Source organism: Coregonus lavaretus (genome assembly GCF_964263955.1).
Source record: "Coregonus lavaretus genome assembly, chromosome: 2".
Classification (NCBI taxonomy): Eukaryota; Metazoa; Chordata; class Actinopteri; order Salmoniformes; family Salmonidae; genus Coregonus; species Coregonus lavaretus.
This window is the reverse complement of record NC_139989.1, coordinates 46452508-46470188: the sequence shown is the minus strand read 5'-3', so window position 1 is coordinate 46470188 and position 17681 is coordinate 46452508. Positions and strand designations below refer to the sequence as shown.

Here is a 17681-nt window from a genome sequence, read left to right as displayed (position 1 = left end):
CATCCTCAATGTAAAGAAAACGGAGGAGATGGTGTTTGACCCCAAATCTGTCGGCAACCATGTGCCTGTGGTTGTCCACAATGCTAACATAGCACAGCTTAGTTCGTACAAGTACCTGGGTTTAATGCTCCTGAGTAAAACATACTCTGGCAAGAGTTATTTTTTCAGGGTTGTTTAGTGTTGATATTTAACTCTGCTTCATTGCGTTTCACTCTGTACAGTATTAATTGAAAATAACTTTTGTTACTCTCTGCAGTGTTGTTCAGTATTCTAGAGTTAATTATTTAGATTAATGTTTACACTTAATATAGTCGCAAGAGTTAATTCTCCTATGTAGTCTAACAACACTATTTTTGAGTTTATATGGTCCCATTTGAGGTATAAGGGTGTAAAGTCTCATTTACATATTTCTTAATGTGTCATATTATGGTGGCTTGCAATGTGACATCCAATCTCTATTGGTATCCAATTAAGAGAGAGGATGTCCAGCAACTTTACATCACCAACAACTTACATTCAGAATGCATGTCAGAGCAGGGAGGAGCGTACTGTTGTTAGGTATTACCTACATCATATAAACTGAAACAGCCTTCTCAGTAACGGTTGCAATAAACCAAACCATTTACAGATTAGTTTAGGATAATGTATGTTACATATCATTAAGTAGCATTAGATAAAAAACAAATGTACATGTGAAAAAACATTGAAACAAACAATTTTTAAAAAATCAACCTGCAACAGAGTATGCTGAGAAATATGACAATGACGCCCCTCCCACATCTGCGGATGCTCCATAGTTTTAACTCCCTGTCTCTGGTTACTCTTAATGGAGTTAAAGATACTCAGTCCCAATTAACTCCAGTTATCAGCACTAACTCCAGGGAGTGTATCACTCTGTTGAGGGTTAAGATAACTTCAGTAGAGTCAATTTAATTCTACATTTAATCTCTCCTTGATTTACTGTGTGTGTAGGTCTACTTGTACTTTGTGGACTGATGCTTTGTGGACTTCTGGACTTTTGGATTGACGCTTTTGGCCCAAAACTCTACTCAAAAGTGCAATTTTGGTGACTTTGTGTGTGGGTGGTTTCTGAAAAGTGGACAGAGTTAACCAGTCTTGACAGAGTCCAGATATAATGGAGCGCCATTACCTCCTTGGATACAGGCCAGATTGTCCAATCCCAAATCAGCATTATCCACTAAAAGCTCATCTTTGTTAATGAGTGGCTGTTTATCCCATGCCGAGTGTTTGTGTGCTCGTGTTTGTTTTTGTGTGTGCGAGAGAGTGAGTCAGTGAGTGAGTGAGAACACCACACATTTTTTTTTTTGCTTTACCACTAATGAACACAGCGCGAAGATGTTGAGACAACCAGGAAAGAGCCAAATGGAAATGCAGACAAAGTGTATGAGGATGGTGACCAGTTTAATGTGAGTGGGCCTCTGAGGCAGACCAAGCCATGGAAGATATCTATAATTGCATGCATTAGTCGCTCTACGCACCGCTGCTGGTTATAGGCCCATTGCTCCAACAACCACTTATCCATCCAGGTTTCTTATGTAAAGAGATCAGAGTACATTGGACTGGCAGACTTGATAAACAGACTAAAGAACATCCAGCGAGGGCATTTGAGCTGTAGAGCCTTCAGCAGGCCATGTTGGTGACATTGATGTGCAGCAACCTGATGCTTTTTATCTACATCTGTTTGTCAGTGCGTTTATCATATTTTCTGAATCGGTGACATTCACATATTTTTCCACATTCGAACATCCAACCTCGTTCCAACAATGACAAGAATGCAGTTATTGTTGGTCTCTGTTCCTTTCTGCTTTGACCACAAAAGTGTAGGAAAAAAGGAAACGGCAGTGTCTCCTTTTAAACTAGGCTCCAGTGAAGATGGGAGGCAAGGAAGGAGTGAGGGAAAGAGGGAGAGAACGAAGGAGGAGAGGAGTGTGTTTCAGGAACACCCTGACCGCCTCACTCCCACTGCTTAAGTGCCCTCTCCACACACAGATCAACACGTTCAGCTCTCCTCATCTAACCCCACTCCCTCCTTCACATCTTGTCTCCTTTTTTTTCTCCACAATTTTGTTCCCTGTCTCTGTTATTTTCCTCTTCTGCATCAAAGTGATAATCTGACACATTACTCCCTCTCGGTCTTTCATTCCTCTGTTCCTCTTCTCCAGGGCACAGTATTGTCATTAGCACATTGAATAATAACAATGGGACCACATCCTCTCCTGCTGTACAGTATCAGACCCAGCTCTGTTCTCCTCAGGGTGCTAGAGTGTCTCTCCTCTTTCTTTGCCATATGTCACCATCTCTACCTACCTGCACTGGTGGCCCACTGTGTCACCGTCTTTGTCTACTTTCTTGCTGGTACTCTCTGTTCCAGACATAGTTCCAGCCCCCTGAGACCACTGAGCACTGCTGTAACTATTGCTCTGTGAAGGCACAACACGCTGGGCTATGCTGACGGCTATGCTGACTATTTTATTATATTGCATTATGTTGACCTTAGGCCTAGTCATTCATTGTTTATGTGAATCTACAGTAGAGAGACTCCAAATGACACAGTGTTCCTGACCTGGAGAGAACACACACACAATGGAAAAGAAAAAGGCCCTGCTGTAGACGTGTTTGGCCCATTAGGAATGATAGTGTCTTCATGGTCTACCCGCTGCTAATGGTGTCTGGTGACATGCAGCACACTCTGCTCTGTTCTCCTATTACTCAGCATAATGAACGTAATGGCAGCCATTAAATATTGCTTTAAAAGGAGTTCAGACAATCCTGGATGACAAACAACTTTAGTTCTAGTAGTTTGGATTGTGTGAGACAATCCATGAACAGTCTACACTACCGTCCTCATTTTGTAGGTTTTATATCATCATATTGAAAAAATAAGTTAAGAGTTCATGCTAATGTAGCTGGCTGAATGGTTATTGGGCTGAAGAGTCACAAAGCTGTGAGTCAGTCCATTGGGTTCACATTTTTACTAAGTCACAGGTCCAGACATAACATCGGCATGACTGACAAATCAAACACCAGAATGAAACTAAAATCACAGAAAACTATTTGAAAAATAATTCTAAATGATTGAAGATAAAACTCATTGACGTACCGAGTGGGGAGAGTAGAGGAGTATCCCATTTGAAGACGAGGGGTAACATGACATGGTGGTGACCCAGCACAAACACACACAGAAAAACACCTCAACCCTCCTCCATCCACCCTCATCATCCTCACTAGCACCCCTTGACATTCGTCATACACTGAGTCTGCACCCCACTTGGTCATCTCCTCAATTTCTCTGGAACACTTTTGACCTTTTCTATGGCTCCCCCTGTGGTCATTTGTGAGAGGTGCAGGACTCTATATGACAGCAATGGGAATAGACTGAGGCAGGATCAGAACTTACACACAGAAACAGTAAGCAGCCTCAAACGATAAAGGGTGAGGAGAGATAGCAGGCAGAGAGGCAATAGAGATAGGTCCATTTGAGAGTAATGATATCTGATGATCCCTGCACCAACTGTATCGTCTGCAGAGAAGATCCATTCATTCTTTAGGGAAATAGACTTCACTCAGTTCCAGTGTTGCTATGCTGCACAGACACTGTGCCCCATCAGCACTCATCCACTGAGCCTTACATCATCCGGATTATCTTCATGTATCATCCTGCCCACTATAAAAGTCACTCCAGAAATCCATTAAAGGTCAGTAGATCCCTTACAATGTATCTGCGCAGCACGCATTCACATCCTCCTGTAACTTTCTTCTGCCTCTTCAAGGTTCAGACAGGACAGAACAGCAGTAAGCCTCTCCTGGTAACATCCCTCTCACAGTGCAGAGTCCCTCGTCAGCTCCACTCACAGTCTAAAGGGAGAGTTTGACCTTGACCCTTAGCAGAGGTCAGAGACGTAGTCAAAGTCTTTGAAGCAGTCCTGGTCCTTGCGGGAGAGGGTGCGGCGTTCGCGGGGTGGCGTGAGGGCAGGGGGCTCGGCGGTGAACTCCTCATCAAAGTTGCTGACGTCCTCCCTCCCCCCGATGTTGGGGACAAACGGGGGCGGGAGCCGCCTCTGCAGCAGCGCTTCCCAGTCCACACCCTGAGAGGGGGAACAGAGAGAATGAATTTAATCCAGGTGAATTTAATAATCTATGCTTGCTGGGCAGCTCATGCAACTAAAAACAGCAACCCCTAACATTATAGTACCAAATAGAGTAGGAGCAGATGCTGAAACTATTTAACAGGCTCATTGATTACATAACAAGAGTTTAATACGTGGTTTATAAGGAATGTTAACTAATGACGTGTGGGTCTGTGTCTGAGGGAGGGAAAGAGAGAGAGAGCAACTCACCCTGAAGAAAGGCTGTTTCTTGACGTCATCGGCATCTTTCTCACCAGATCCTAGGCGCCGCTCAGGGTTCCTCCTCAACAACTGGCAACAGAAAACAACAAACACCTCAACCCAGACATAACAACTCACAGCACAGACCAAACAATAGCTAGCAACACACACAGATGGCAAACAGCTGAAAATACATCAGAAACACTTTCACAGAAAACCCACTGACTGAAAACTAAAAGCAACATGGCTCCACCTTTACAGTGATTAGACTGACCACGTCAATCAATGTGATTATCTCTTGCTCCACTGGTGATTGGTGGGATGTGATTGTTGGGGGAGGAGCTTACCCGTCTCATGATGCCGATGGCCTCTGTGGAGAGGAAGCGAGGGTAGCGCACCTCATCATTCACTATGCTGTCAAACACCTCCTCTTCATCATCACCTGGGAATGGAGACTGACACACACATAGGCCACAGTGTCACGCTCACAGCCACCTATTTAACCTATTGTGGCGCCCCGGTCATGTGGCCCGGGGAATGCCACTGTTTGGAGTGTCAGCCACGCCCCACAACCAGCATTTTTAGGCTGCAGCAAGCTATGCTGTAGTGCTACGCCCCACACCTGAAGCCACTCAGCCTTGATAGGCTGCAATACACCTGGGGCATATAAGGTGCTGGTTCAGTTCAGCACGAGAAGAGCTCTACAGACATTTGTTTGAAGCTCATGGACATTGTGAAGCTGGTAAACTGGGTAGTAGTCTAAATTCTGTTTTTTTTTTCTTTTTTGGGGAGGGGGGGTTTTCAGTTACAGTTTAAGAACAATCTTTGTGAACCTTTTATTTTGAATAAATATGCCAGCCTGGCTTAAGCTGTGCCCCTGCGTGTTGGACTTCTGTCATTGTTCCTCGTCATTGCCATCCTACCAGCCATGCCTAGTGACATATGGCTCAAACACACATCACTTTCTGTAATATAGACTAAAGTGCTGTATTACCATAAAGGCTTAAAGTATATATTACTGGCTTAAAGTATATATTATTTTAAAGGTGAGGGCTTAACCCATTAAAGGGATCCTCCGGTACTTTTGTATACTTTTTAGCCAGTAGTTCTGAAAGTAGCGTCCAAAAGTGGTCCCCGAAAACTGCATACTACGTCATTGATCTCTCTCTCGCTCTGCTGTGTGTGCATCATGTCCATCTTGCTAGCTGTCACTCATATGGCGAGGAGCTGAAGCTCATTGGTTGAACTCGAATTGCTAGGGGGCTGGCCCACGTGAGGGAAAATGGTGCAGCACAGCTTCCAGAAAAACTGTTGCTTTAAACTAGGGATTTTGTGGCTAATTGAGGTAAGACAGTAATTCTGCAAATTAATTATGTATGAACTACACATTGACACATCTAGCCCAAATACTTAAGTAGTCGCCAAAGTTCCGGAGCATGTCTAAATAATATGGCTAAATATGTATGGTCATATTTATATAATTCTCTGAAGAGGTTTTTAGAGTCAAGTCTCTTACCTCTCCCACCAGCATCTCATACACCAGTACTCCCAGGCCCCACCAGTCCACTGCCCTGGTGTAGGAGGTGTCTGTCAGAACCTCTGGAGCCAGGAACTCAGGAGTACCACAGAACGTACTGGTCCTGTCCCCATAGCCCATCCCTGGGGAGGTAGAGAGAGATCAGGAATGAGAAGAAGGGAAGGAAAGAGAAGCAGTGAGAGAGAGGTTGTTGTGAGAGAAAAACAGAGAGAGGAAGGAGAGAGAGAGAGACCATCTGAGTCAGAAATATCGAAAAACATGAGTATAGTAGCAAAAAGAGGCTTCAATAAAAAGACTCAAAAGTACTCCAAACTACAACCGCTATGACCTTCCATCCTTACAGAGCTCTGGAGACATGATGAATAAGTTATAGAGAACATACCCTCTTTGCAGAGCCCGAAGTCTGCTATCTTCACATAGCCCTGTGTATCCAGCAACAAGTTATCGAGTTTAAGGTCCCTGAGGAGGAGGGATGAAGATTCATTCAAAATGGATGAGTACTCTGAGGATGAAGGGGTAGGAGGATGAGAGGGTGTCTGTCTTTCATGTGTTCTGTGTTTCATGTCTACCCAGAGTACTCACCGGTACACAATCTTATGGTCATGAAGAAACTGCAGGCCCAAAACCACACAGGCTGCATAGAACCTGCAGGACAGACAGACAAACAGACAGACGCACACACAAAGTCAGGAGACACACACACACACGACAGTAACAGCAGACTGTGGGTGGATATGAGTACGTATACAGTATACAACCATATGAACACAAATACACATAACTCAAAGCATGCCTGCTCCTCCCCCATGTTCCGTTACACATACAGTAGAACACAGTACACACACAAATACACACAAAAACACAGCGGTACCCACACGGCTCGGGGCTCTGTAAAGACGTCTGCGTGGATGTGCATCATGAGGTCGCCCCCAGCCGTGTACTCCATGACGAAGCACACGTGTTCTGGGGTCTGGAAACATGCAAACAGGTTGACCAGGAAGGGGTGGTGGGAGCTGTTCACCGTCTCAAAAATACGCTTCTCACACATCAGACTGAGGAGAGGAGAAGGAGAGAATGATGGACTCAGAAGACAACAGGAAAGAGAGACAATTGTGTAATGTCAAGTACAGCATGTAAACAGTGTACATGTTTAACATGGTTTGTTGGTGATCACTTTTGTGTTGACAATAATTTTGTGGCATATAATCCAGTCGTAGTATTTTCACCATGATGGAGGTCATATAATGTCTGAGAGAGGCATGATATAGTAGGCCTGTGTTGCCTGTGTTCTGTCTTGGCCTGTGTTGCATTCTAGTGTTGATCCTTACCTGTCCACTTCGTCCCGCGCCACAATGTCTCCCTTCTTCAGGGCTTTGATAGCGTACACACTGCCTGTCCTCTTGTACTCTGACAACAACACCTGGAAAACATCTAAATCTCTAAATCCTCTGGATAGAGAACGTCCTAACACAGGGAGGATATTTAAGATGTGAGGACACATACCTTGCCAAAGTGTCCCCTGCCCAGCACAGCGATCAGCTTGAAGTCCTCCAGACACAGAGGGCCTTTGCTCTGTCTAATATTAGGACACAAAGAAAATAATAATGATCAATCACTGAAATAGCCTTTACTCATGTTGAATGGTCATTTGCTAGTTGAAGGAATAGGATGCAGTATTATCTGATGTTTTGTGCCTACCTAGCACTTCTATAGAAAGCATGTTGCGGTGATATATGTCTGCCTGGCTACAGTAACATGTGTTATGGAGGAGGTGAGGTCATGTTGCTTGCAACGCCAGGGTTGTGGGTTCGTTTCCCACGGGGGGCCAGTATGAAAAATGTATGCACTCACTAACTGTAAGTCGCTCTGGATAAGAGCGTCTGCTAAATGACTAAAATATAAATGTAAATGTGGCCATATTGTGAGTGGGTGTGTTTCTCCAGCATCATACTGTGGGGGCCATATTGTGAGAGGATGTACTCAGGTGTGTGTGTGAGGACACACTGGGCCAACTCTGCATGGTGCTGTACCTGCGCAGGGAACTCGTGGATAGGGTTCTGGTTGGCCGCTCTTGGGCGAGGTCCGGAGGGGAGAAGGGCTCGATCACAGGCTGTTCCAGAGAGTGAGAGAAAAAGAGAGACAGAGAGAGAGAGAGATAAAGAGGCGAGAGGGATAGATAGAGAGAATGACAGGCCAACAGTAATTCTGACCCTCCTCATTATTAGTAGCCAGTTCCCTGCTGGCTGGCTGGCTGCTCAATCCCCTCCTCCTCTCCTCTCTTCCTCGTTCCCTCGTTACTGTTAATTAGTTCTCTAAAAAAACAGCGTAATTAATCCAGTAATCCCCCAGCCCCGCTGACCACACCATCTGTTACCCAGGCCTTCCCCCCCTCTGCATCTCTCTACCTCTCCCTCCCTCCCTCACTCCCTCTGTCCGCTCATGCCAATCGTGTTTTACACACTGGGAATCTAACACAGATTGGGCTTTGATCGAATTAAAGCTCCCTCGATCCAATTTGGTCTAATTAGTGTGGATTTCTCTCTTTCCCTTCTTATTGTTCCCTCTCTCCTCTCCTCCCTCCCAGGCCCTGCTCTGTCTAGCTCCAGATTCATCCTAGGCTAATAGTCCAATATGTCTGGACCACTGTTTTCTAGCCAAAGGCTGTCTGGAGGGAATGGCCAAAGGGAATGTGATACTACAGAGATGGCTATCACTCCATTGCTGCATCCTCCCATCCCTCCCTCATCCCTCTCTTCATCCCTCCCTTCTCTTCTTCTCACCAGGTGAGGTGTGTCAACAACGTCTCCCCTGATGTCAGGCCTCGGAGGAGAGTCGCTCCCCAGAGTCAGCTTCTCCACTGAGATCTCCCTGCGACACGCACAGAAATAGCAGTCAACAGTTTCCCCATGTACAGTATATGTTGTACTTGCTGTCTGAAGTATTGTGTACAGTACTGAGAGTGCGCCTTACCCAGAGTGTGAGCGTGAGTGTGTGTGTGGGGTGTAGCTGGGAATGTTGTTTCCAGAAGGGATGGCGTTCCTCAGTAGGCGGACCCAGGTGGCGATGTCAACGTTCATCTGACGAGCACGCAGGAACGCTTTACCTGTAACATACCCAACACACACATAGCAGTAACCGCAACACACACACACAACATAAACACAAGGCAATATGATATACTGATAAACACAAATCCCCCTGAAATGCAATATATCCTGTTCATGCAGCAGCTTTTAACATGGTTTACTCAATCCATTAGGATTGGCCAGTCCTGATGCACTGAAGAAGTTTCAACCCTGATGCACTCAAGTTGTCATACTCCAAAGCATTAAAGCCACCTCAACCCATCAGATGAATCTACAGCACTGCCGATTCCAACACTAGATGGCAATACAGAGCACAGAGAGGTACAAAGTGGGTTCTGGGTGGAGGTTGCCTATAGTCACAGATCTAGGACCTCCCCCAACCCTGATGTGACCCATTAGGGGTGAAACACTAAACTGACTGTAGATCAGTGTCTAAGGGCAACTCCATGCTACTCAGTGGGGTGTCAGTCAGATGATGCAGGTGTGAGCCCTATAGGGATACTAGGATATATGTTGCCAGGCTTGGCAGCTGCTGACAACATCCAGAACAAGATGGGGCTTTATCTAAGACGTTACCCGTGTAGCTCAGTTGGTAGAGCATGGCGTTTGCAACGCCAGGGTTGTGGGTTCGATTTCCACGGGGGGCCAGTATGAAAAAAAATAATAATTATGCACTCACTAACTGTAAGTCGCTCTGGATAAGAGCGTCTGCTAAATGACTAAAATGTTACACACAAACACAACACGCTGTTCTGAGAATAGCTTCTCTTACCATGCTGTTTGGAGAAAACCTTTTGTCTCTGCAGTCTTGGGCCTCTCTCTATGACTGGGTTGAAGAAAATTACCTGAAATAGACACACATCAGTGGAGACTCCTCAGAGGAGGAAGGGGAGGACCATCCTCCTCAGTGAATTTCATAAAAATAAACTGAACTGACATGTTGTCCACCCAATCAAAGGATCAGATAATTAATCTAGTACTGAAAGCTACAGCTAGCTAGCACTGCAGTGCATAACATGTGGTGAGTAGTTGACTCAAAGAGGGAGAAAGACAATAGTTGAACAGTTTTGAACAAATTAATTTCTTCAAAAATGAAGAAGCAAGAGAGAGAGAGATATTTTGTATTTTTTTCACTTTCACTTACTTAGCTAGCCTACTTAAACACCTGGCTCAAACAGAGAGCGATGCTATGTTAGCTAGCTGGCTATGGCAATCCAAACACTGGAACTCTTCTAGGTCAAGGTAAGCTTTTGGTTTATTAAGTTACTGCCACCGGGGCCCACTGGTGTAACTGCTAAACTGCTTGCTGACTACAGTGTACTGCATGATTGTAGTGCCTTTACTAACGCATTAGTTTCAGTAGCTATGTTGACTATGACGTTAGCTAATAATGGTGACAATGATGTAGGCTGTGTGTAGGATAAACATACCTGAATTTGTCCAATTGAAACTCTCGTTTGCAACTGTTGGACTAATAATTACACCCTCGATCAGCTAGATGCAGGCAAGAGTGTGCAAGACGGTATTGAATGTGTCATCGTCTGTCACCTTGATTACTCAAATTTCTCTCGACCTGTGCACCTACGTTGTAAACTTTCATTCATAGGCTAGGTTGTAGAAACCTCATGATGGGTATAGGGAAAATTTGAGTATCATGTAGTAGCCTAAACCTATCAATGTTACATTGAGCTGGGTGAATGGAATATGAATGACAGTCATCCAATATGCTGTAATAGAAATAAGGCCATGCTCATAAAAAAAATAATCGTCCTCCCTCATCTTAAATAGCACCGACCACCACTGACACACATAGTGTAGTTCAGTATTGAGCAGGGATGTATGTGTTGGTGCATGTGTGTGCATGTCTCTGTATGCGTATTCAGGGCAGGGTGTGTGTACCTCTGCCAGCAGCAGGCCCTGAGGCTCTAGCTCCAGCTGAACTTTGTGTCTCTGGTTGTCCAGGAAGTCCTCCAGCTTCAGATACTTGAGAGCACACAGGGAGCGGTAGTCCCTCCAGTACACTGCTATCTCCATCTCCCTGGACTGAGGCGAAACACGGGTCAACACACATACTGTTTCAACCACAGGTTCTCTCTCTCTCACACTCTCACACTCTCTCACTCTCTCTCACTCTCTCTCACTCTCTCTCTCACACTCTCTCTCACTCTCTCTCACTCTCTCTCTCTCACACTCACTCTCACTCTCTCTCACACTCTCTCACACTCTCTCTCTCTCACTCTCTCTCTCACTCTCTCTCTCACTCTCTCTCTCACTCTCTCTCTCACTCTCTCTCTCACTCTCTCTCTCTCTCTCTCTCTCTCTCTCTCTCTCTCTTACTCTCTTACTCTCTTACTCTCTCTAGTTCTACAGTGAAGGTCTGGTCCCAGGCCTGCTCTCCCACTGTCTTCCAGCACGTCTGTCCCACCATTGTGTTCTCCAGCTTCAACACCGCACTCACCTCCGCTGTACAACACAATAACACATGTTTAAAAACTCACTACACAACACAAATGGACAGATATGTGACCCACACACTTACAGGAGAGTTCGTCGGTCTTGCTGGGGATCCTGAGGCTCAAGCTGCTGGTGCTGCGGCTGTAGAGACCACTGAGTTTGAAGGAGCGTCCATCACCTGGGATGTAGCATGGCAAAACAACCGGGGTTCCTCTACTACGCCCCGGGACCACATCCAACACCCCCACACAGCCCAGCAGACGCACCTGCAGGGTACCTAGGAGAGAGAGAGATGTTTGAGTAGAAGTGAGAGTATCATACCTGCTTCAAACGGTTTATAAATTCAGACACTGGATATGTGGGAGATATTCAATTGAATCCATGAGTTTCTGATGCGTTAGAACCTTCAGCGAGGTATAGACAGAGGGGTAGTGCTGTAAGAATCAGTGATAGAGCATAGAGAGGCTGTAAGAGTCAGTGATAGAGCATAGAGAGGCTGTAAGAGTCAGTGATAGACTATGAGTGTATGTACCAGTGAGTGGGGAGGGCTTGCAGAGGGTGCTGTACTGGTTGTGTACATAGGGGGTTCCGTGTCTGGAGCTGAAGGCTGAGGAGGAGGCCAGCACCAGCTCCTCCTTGATGAGGCAGGCCTTGGGGTGGTCCTCCGTCAGTTCCAGCAGACGCTGCTCCAGAGAGCCTCTCAGCAGGTCACAGCGCTGGGACGACTCACTCAGACCACACTGGGCCTGGGGGGAGAGAGGAGAGAGGGGGGTTACAATGGTGTGTGTGTTTGTGTGTGTGTGTGTGTGTATTTAAATGTGCTCTAAATGGTGTGTTTTTTGTGTGTTTATGTGTATGTGTGTGTGTATATGTGTGCATTAAGTGTGCGTTCATGTGTGAGATCCATACAGTCGTCCTGTGTGTGAACTCTGACCTCTGACATGGCCTTCTTGTCCTGGACCTTCCCTGCTCCCAGCAGCCTCAGCATGTTCTTGGCTCCCTCAGCCATGGCGTGCTCCACACGGTAATGATGCCACAGCTCCTCCACACGCAGCTCCACCCCACACGTGTCTGGCTTACCTGGGGGGGGGGAGAGAGCGATAACAAACCATTTACTGTATGGCCAGCTGATTAAAAAAAAACAAAAAATGCATACTGTAAACAATACTCAGTAAGGGTAATGTAATAATATAATAATCATATAATATGATCAAGTAAAACATGTGGGGGAAATTAATCGAACTCTGCAACTTTAAACCAGTATGTATATAGTTATCTTTCATAATATGATAAAGTAATCAGTACTGCAAATCAAAATCAAGATAATGTGAGGTTTTGATGGGTTTGTGTGCATCTGTGTGTGTCCTAAATTAGGGATGGTTCATGACTCATGAGGCTAAATGCAGCTCTGATCTATTCTTAATCCAAAGAAGGGAGGAAGGTAGAGAGAAGAAGGTAGGGAGAGGGAAATAGACACAGCGATCCATTAACGATATGGGCCTAAATCTGTCTCTTTGCTTCCTGTGCTTTTCCCATCTTCTCACTCTCTTTCTCGTTCTCTCTCCCCGCTTTCCATATCTTACTATTGGTTTCCTCATCTTTCTCTCTCTCCCTCTTTCCCTCTGTCTCTAACCTTGGGTAAATGAAGCAGGACTTTTTCCTGTTGGGCAACATCATGGGGATGCAGGAACATCAAAAAGGCCTTAACCTGCACTCTGTGTGGAAGTGAGCCTGAGTGTGTGTGTGTGTGTGTGTGTGTGTGTGTGTGTGTGTGTGTGTGTGTGTGTGTGTGTGTGTGAGTGGTGTATGGAGTGGAGTGGACTGTAATGCAAAACTGTGTGTGAGTGGAGTAGGTTATAATAATGACCACTCTGCACTTCTGAGGAGGGCATTGATCTGTTACCCACACTTCATCAAATATTTAACGATCGATGTACAGATTAGATCAGACAGACACAGAGGGATGGAGAGACAGACAGTCAGACAGGTAGATGGACAGACAAGCAGGCAGGCAGGCAGGCAGGCAGAGACAGACAGACAGTTAAAAAGACAGATACCCTGGTTATCTTCAGTTTGCTCAGTGGCCTGCATGGCCTTGCGGATCTGCATGCGGATGATGTCAATCTTGGTCTTGCTGTCCTGCAGCATCTGCTGGGCTGTCTGATGCATCTTCTTGTCCTACAAGGGACACCGTACAGTGAGGACATTGGAATAGCAGACAGCTCACAAATACACAACCCTGCTAACCTTTACTACTCAGAGAATAATCAGGGTACAGGCTGGGAGAACATCTGACTAGAGACATGAACTCAAAGGAGTGAGAAAGAGAGATTGTGAAGGGGCTGGCTGTATTGTAGAGAGGGGTTAGGTGGTCCAGTCAGGTCCAGTACCTTGGTGACTCCATTAGCATAGATGGGGATCATGTTCTCTGCTCCCTGTTTGCACTTGAGCTCGATGTTGAGCTGGCGCTCCAGAGCCGTGATCCGGTCCTGATTGGCCGAGCGGCTGCGCGCCCCGGGAGACTTGGGGGCATCTGAGGGTCAAAGGTCATGGTATTAACTGACAGTTATTATAATTATTAACAATGGCCAACATGTTTCTACATTACAATTTTTGGTTGAATCCATCCAATGGTATAAGGCTACGCTCCATTCGTTTCATAGTTCCATCCCCGTCAGTGATACCTGTGTTGTTGTCGTCCCCTCCTTTGACCACGATGTGAGCGTCCAGCTCCTGTAACTGAGTGTGCAGGCTGTCCAGTCTGCGGTTGGAGCTGCGGAGCTGGCTGTCCACCTGCTGGGCATTCTTCTTGTCTGTGGTGGCTCTCCTCAGGTTCTCTGCCCCCTCCTTGATCTTCAGCTCCTTCCTGATTCAGTCAAATCACAAGGACTTTTCATAAGTAGTAGTATCACACAATGAGTAGCTAATCAATACATCACAAAAATGATTGAATAGTAAATTAGTAATTAAATAGTCATGCTGACCTGATCTCCCGGCGGATGCGATCCCTCTCTTCATCCAGGTGCTGCTGAATGCTGGAGTCAGAGAAGTCTGAGCTCTGGTCCAGACCCAGCTGCTCCAGCACTGACAGCCCACCTGGGTCACTCTGACAGGGGGAGAGGAAGAGGAGGAGAGGGGGAGAGAGAATGGATAATAGGTTAGCATTGGTCAAATACATTGCGACATATTGTGCCAAGATGACATTGCGGTGATAGCAGAGAGACAATAACCAAAGGTCTGCCGTATTTCCAATTCGATGCAAAACCACTCTCTGGGAAAAGGGCCTAATTAGGGACTAGGTTGTGTTCACCTTTGACCCCAGATGCCTCCCACACAGACCTGTAGGTCAGAGGGATTAACTGAGCAGCGCTAAACTGGCAGCAAACATTAGGAGAGAGAGGAGCATTCATCTGTACATGGAAAAGGAAGAGAGAGAGAGAGAGAGAGAGAGAGAGAGAGAGAGAGAGAGAGAGAGAGAGAGAGAGAGAGAGAGAGAGAGAGAGAGAGAGAGAGAGAGAGAGAGAGAGAGAGAGAGAAGGCTAATGCGTTTCCAATAGGTCCCAGAGGCAAGTGCCCAAACCAAAGAGCCCAACATTTCAGCTCACATCCTGTGTGACTGCAATGCAGCAAAGAGTAAAAGTACTGTAGATCCATGGCTAGAGTAGATATAACAGGCCAAGACAGCAGCAGAAAGAGACAGACTGAGGGAGACACAGGGAGATAGAGGCTGTGACTTAAAAAGGAGTTGTGACAGAGAGAAGAGCAGTCAGTAAGTTGAGCGGTTCCCTTCAGAGAGCTGAGTCTCCAAGAGCAGCAGAGTGAGACTGAGACGTTAAGTGAGTCAAGGCCTGAGCGATCACGTCCCCTCCTGATGGTAACCAGATCAGAGCAGCATTAATAGAGTCTACAATCTATCAGGGCTTGTTCCTGCTCAGAGCTACTGATACACACAGACACGATGTCAGCACGCCAGCTCTCAGCCAGCCACACAGACAGATACAGCACACAAACACACATGACAGTGTGATAGGCATTAGGCAAAAATACAGACATACATGCATGCAACAGCATTGCATGCATTTAAACACACTTGCATGCATGCATGCACTCACACACACACACACACACACACACACACACACACACACACACACACACACACACACACACACACACAAAACCCTGCATGCAACACTATCAGAGTAAATCCCCAACAACAGACATTAGCAACAATCAAACAGAGCCCAGATCCTACAACATGGAGACAGAGAGACAGACAGACAGACAGACAGACAGACCAGTCCCAGTCCCTCCCTTCACATAACGACTGACTGACTGCTGTACGCCACTCAGAGACCCAGCCCTGGCTCCAGCCTGCAGATCTGATTACAGCAGTGTCCCTATTGGCCTGTTCAGCACCACGCCAGGCAGAACAGAGCAGAGCCCGGCTCCTACCAGGCAGACTCTCATTAGAACCATAATCCATCTGCAATGCAATACAGCAGGCTGCAGGCTGCAGCCAAGCCAGCCCTCATGGCCAAGCCCAGCTATGGGGCTTTCGAGGGCTACTTACACAGGCTATTACACAGGAAACATTACACAACAACAGTGCAGAGTAGTAATGATAATCTGGGAATATTTCACATAGCGGACCTGATCACCTAATGTTGTGTCAAATTGCTCACAGAAATGTTTGGCTATTTGTTGTGAAGGGACACAGAGGTAGATATAAAGCGGAAATAGTACTGTAGGTATCAACGCGATCACAAGTTGTGGGCCAAATGGAGCATGGTGCTACTGTCGTAACAACACCAAGGCTATAGGTTCATTATGCTCCCAGCCCTGTCCTTCTCTGCACTAAACTCATCTAGAAATGGAGGTAGAGAACATACAATGAGAGAGAAAGACGAGGGAGGAATAGAGAGACTTAGGACTAAGACAGGAAGAACACCCACTTGTTGAGCAGAACTGAGACACACATACAACACACTAGTTTGACAGACACACTCTTCTTAAAATGAACAGCCACTAATACTGAGGCAGGAGGTGAGCAACAGTGGCACAGAGGAGAGAAGAATAGCTGAGAGGCAACGACATAAGAGGAAAGAGGAAAGGGCCGGACCATTAACGATGTGACTCACTACTATACATTTATAGCCATTTAGCAATGCCCTCCAGTGGAACAATACAGAGCAATTAAATAGAGGCAGTTCTCCACTCAGATGGGGCTGAAAACAATGCGACAATACTAAAAGCAGCTCCGACATGAGTCATCAGAAATGGCATGATTTGAGAAGGAAGTGAACATGAAGCAAAAAGCGGAGAGGAAACTCACAAACACACTGTAGTGTGGAAGGCAGCCATGTTGTATGGTGCCCAGACAGAGTGTGCCTACCGAAGACTCGGCGTCCCCCTGGTCCTGTTCAGTGTGAGTGGGGTGGTCTGCAGCAGTGTGCTCCCTTTGGCAGTCCGCCAAAGCTCCCTCGCTGGCCATGGCCCACCCTGGCTCTCTCTGTGTTGCCCAACCCCTCCCCTCTGCCCCGTTATACACTCTCACAACTGAATCGCCACTCAAAGTACAGAGATCTATTCCTGCCTCCTCAAATCCGGGATGTGCTTCCTTCCCGCCAGGAATCAAAAGAGACTCAATCCGAAGTGAGTGAGCGAGAAAGAGGTAGGAAGAGAGAGAGCGACACAGCCCCAGCCCCACCCCACTGCTTCCTGTTCTGCTCTCTAACCTAGAGAGAGACTAACAGTAACACTACAGAAACACACACACACAGAGGAGAGTGGTGTGGTTTTGTAAGCGAGTGAGCAATGCCACTTTGCTTCCTGCTGTTGGCTGCTCTTAGCATAGCGACAGGGTGCTGTGATAGACACTGATCACATCAAACACACTGCCAGACACTGTGTGTGTTTCAAGCTTTATTAGTCGTATGTACGGGATACACATGGTATACACCGTCCAACGAAATGCTTACTTGCAGGTTCCTTATCGACAATGCAACAACAATAAGAAATAATAAAATATAAGAATATGAACATAAAGTAAATGGCTCAGTAGAATATAATCAACATTTTAGCATAAGTATAATACAGGAAAGTACAATTTATAGTCCAATATTTACACCTGTATTGGGGAAGGGGGGATTGGGGGGCAAGTGTTTAAATTGTGCAGTATTTGGCAATCATAACAAGAGTCTGGTAGCAGCAGTTGTGACGTGTGTGTAGCATGAATGATGTTCTTACTGTGGA

At 46.1% G+C, this 17681-nt stretch overlaps 1 protein-coding gene across 1 annotated transcript; it reads right to left on the bottom strand.

Moving 5' to 3' along the window:
* Window positions 1-2978: 2978 nt before the first annotated feature.
* Window positions 2979-17059, bottom strand: LOC311100556 (serine/threonine-protein kinase N1-like). Its single transcript, XM_084141461.1, has 23 exons — window positions 16822-17059; window positions 14411-14532; window positions 14111-14292; window positions 13817-13959; window positions 13484-13604; window positions 12361-12506; window positions 11959-12172; window positions 11512-11703; window positions 11326-11435; window positions 10872-11015; window positions 9745-9817; window positions 8857-8989; window positions 8667-8754; window positions 7917-7996; window positions 7390-7462; window positions 7215-7306; window positions 6762-6938; window positions 6469-6531; window positions 6269-6345; window positions 5866-6008; window positions 4697-4804; window positions 4359-4439; window positions 2979-4106 (listed from the first exon to the last, which is right to left on the bottom strand). The coding sequence occupies exons 1-23, from the start codon at window positions 16918-16920 to the stop codon at window positions 3903-3905; spliced, it is 2865 nt and encodes a 954-aa protein (XP_083997587.1). The 5' UTR covers window positions 16921-17059; the 3' UTR covers window positions 2979-3902.
* Between the last annotated feature and the right edge of the window lie 622 nt (window positions 17060-17681).

What these genes read in the sequence shown, in the direction of transcription:
- LOC311100556 (XM_084141461.1), bottom strand. Translation starts at nt 16,920, where the DNA reads ATGGCCAGCGAGGGAGCTTTGGCGGACTGCCAAAGGGAGCACACTGCT. An exon ending in ACAAGAAGGCCATGTCAGAG is followed by an intron (nt 12,173 to 12,360) that starts GTCAGAGTTCAC and finishes CTCTCCCCCCAG; the next exon opens with GCCCAGTGTGGTCTGAGTGA. An exon ending in GGTTTTCTCCAAACAGCATG is followed by an intron (nt 8,990 to 9,744) that starts GTAAGAGAAGCT and finishes GGTATGTTACAG; the next exon opens with GTAAAGCGTTCCTGCGTGCT.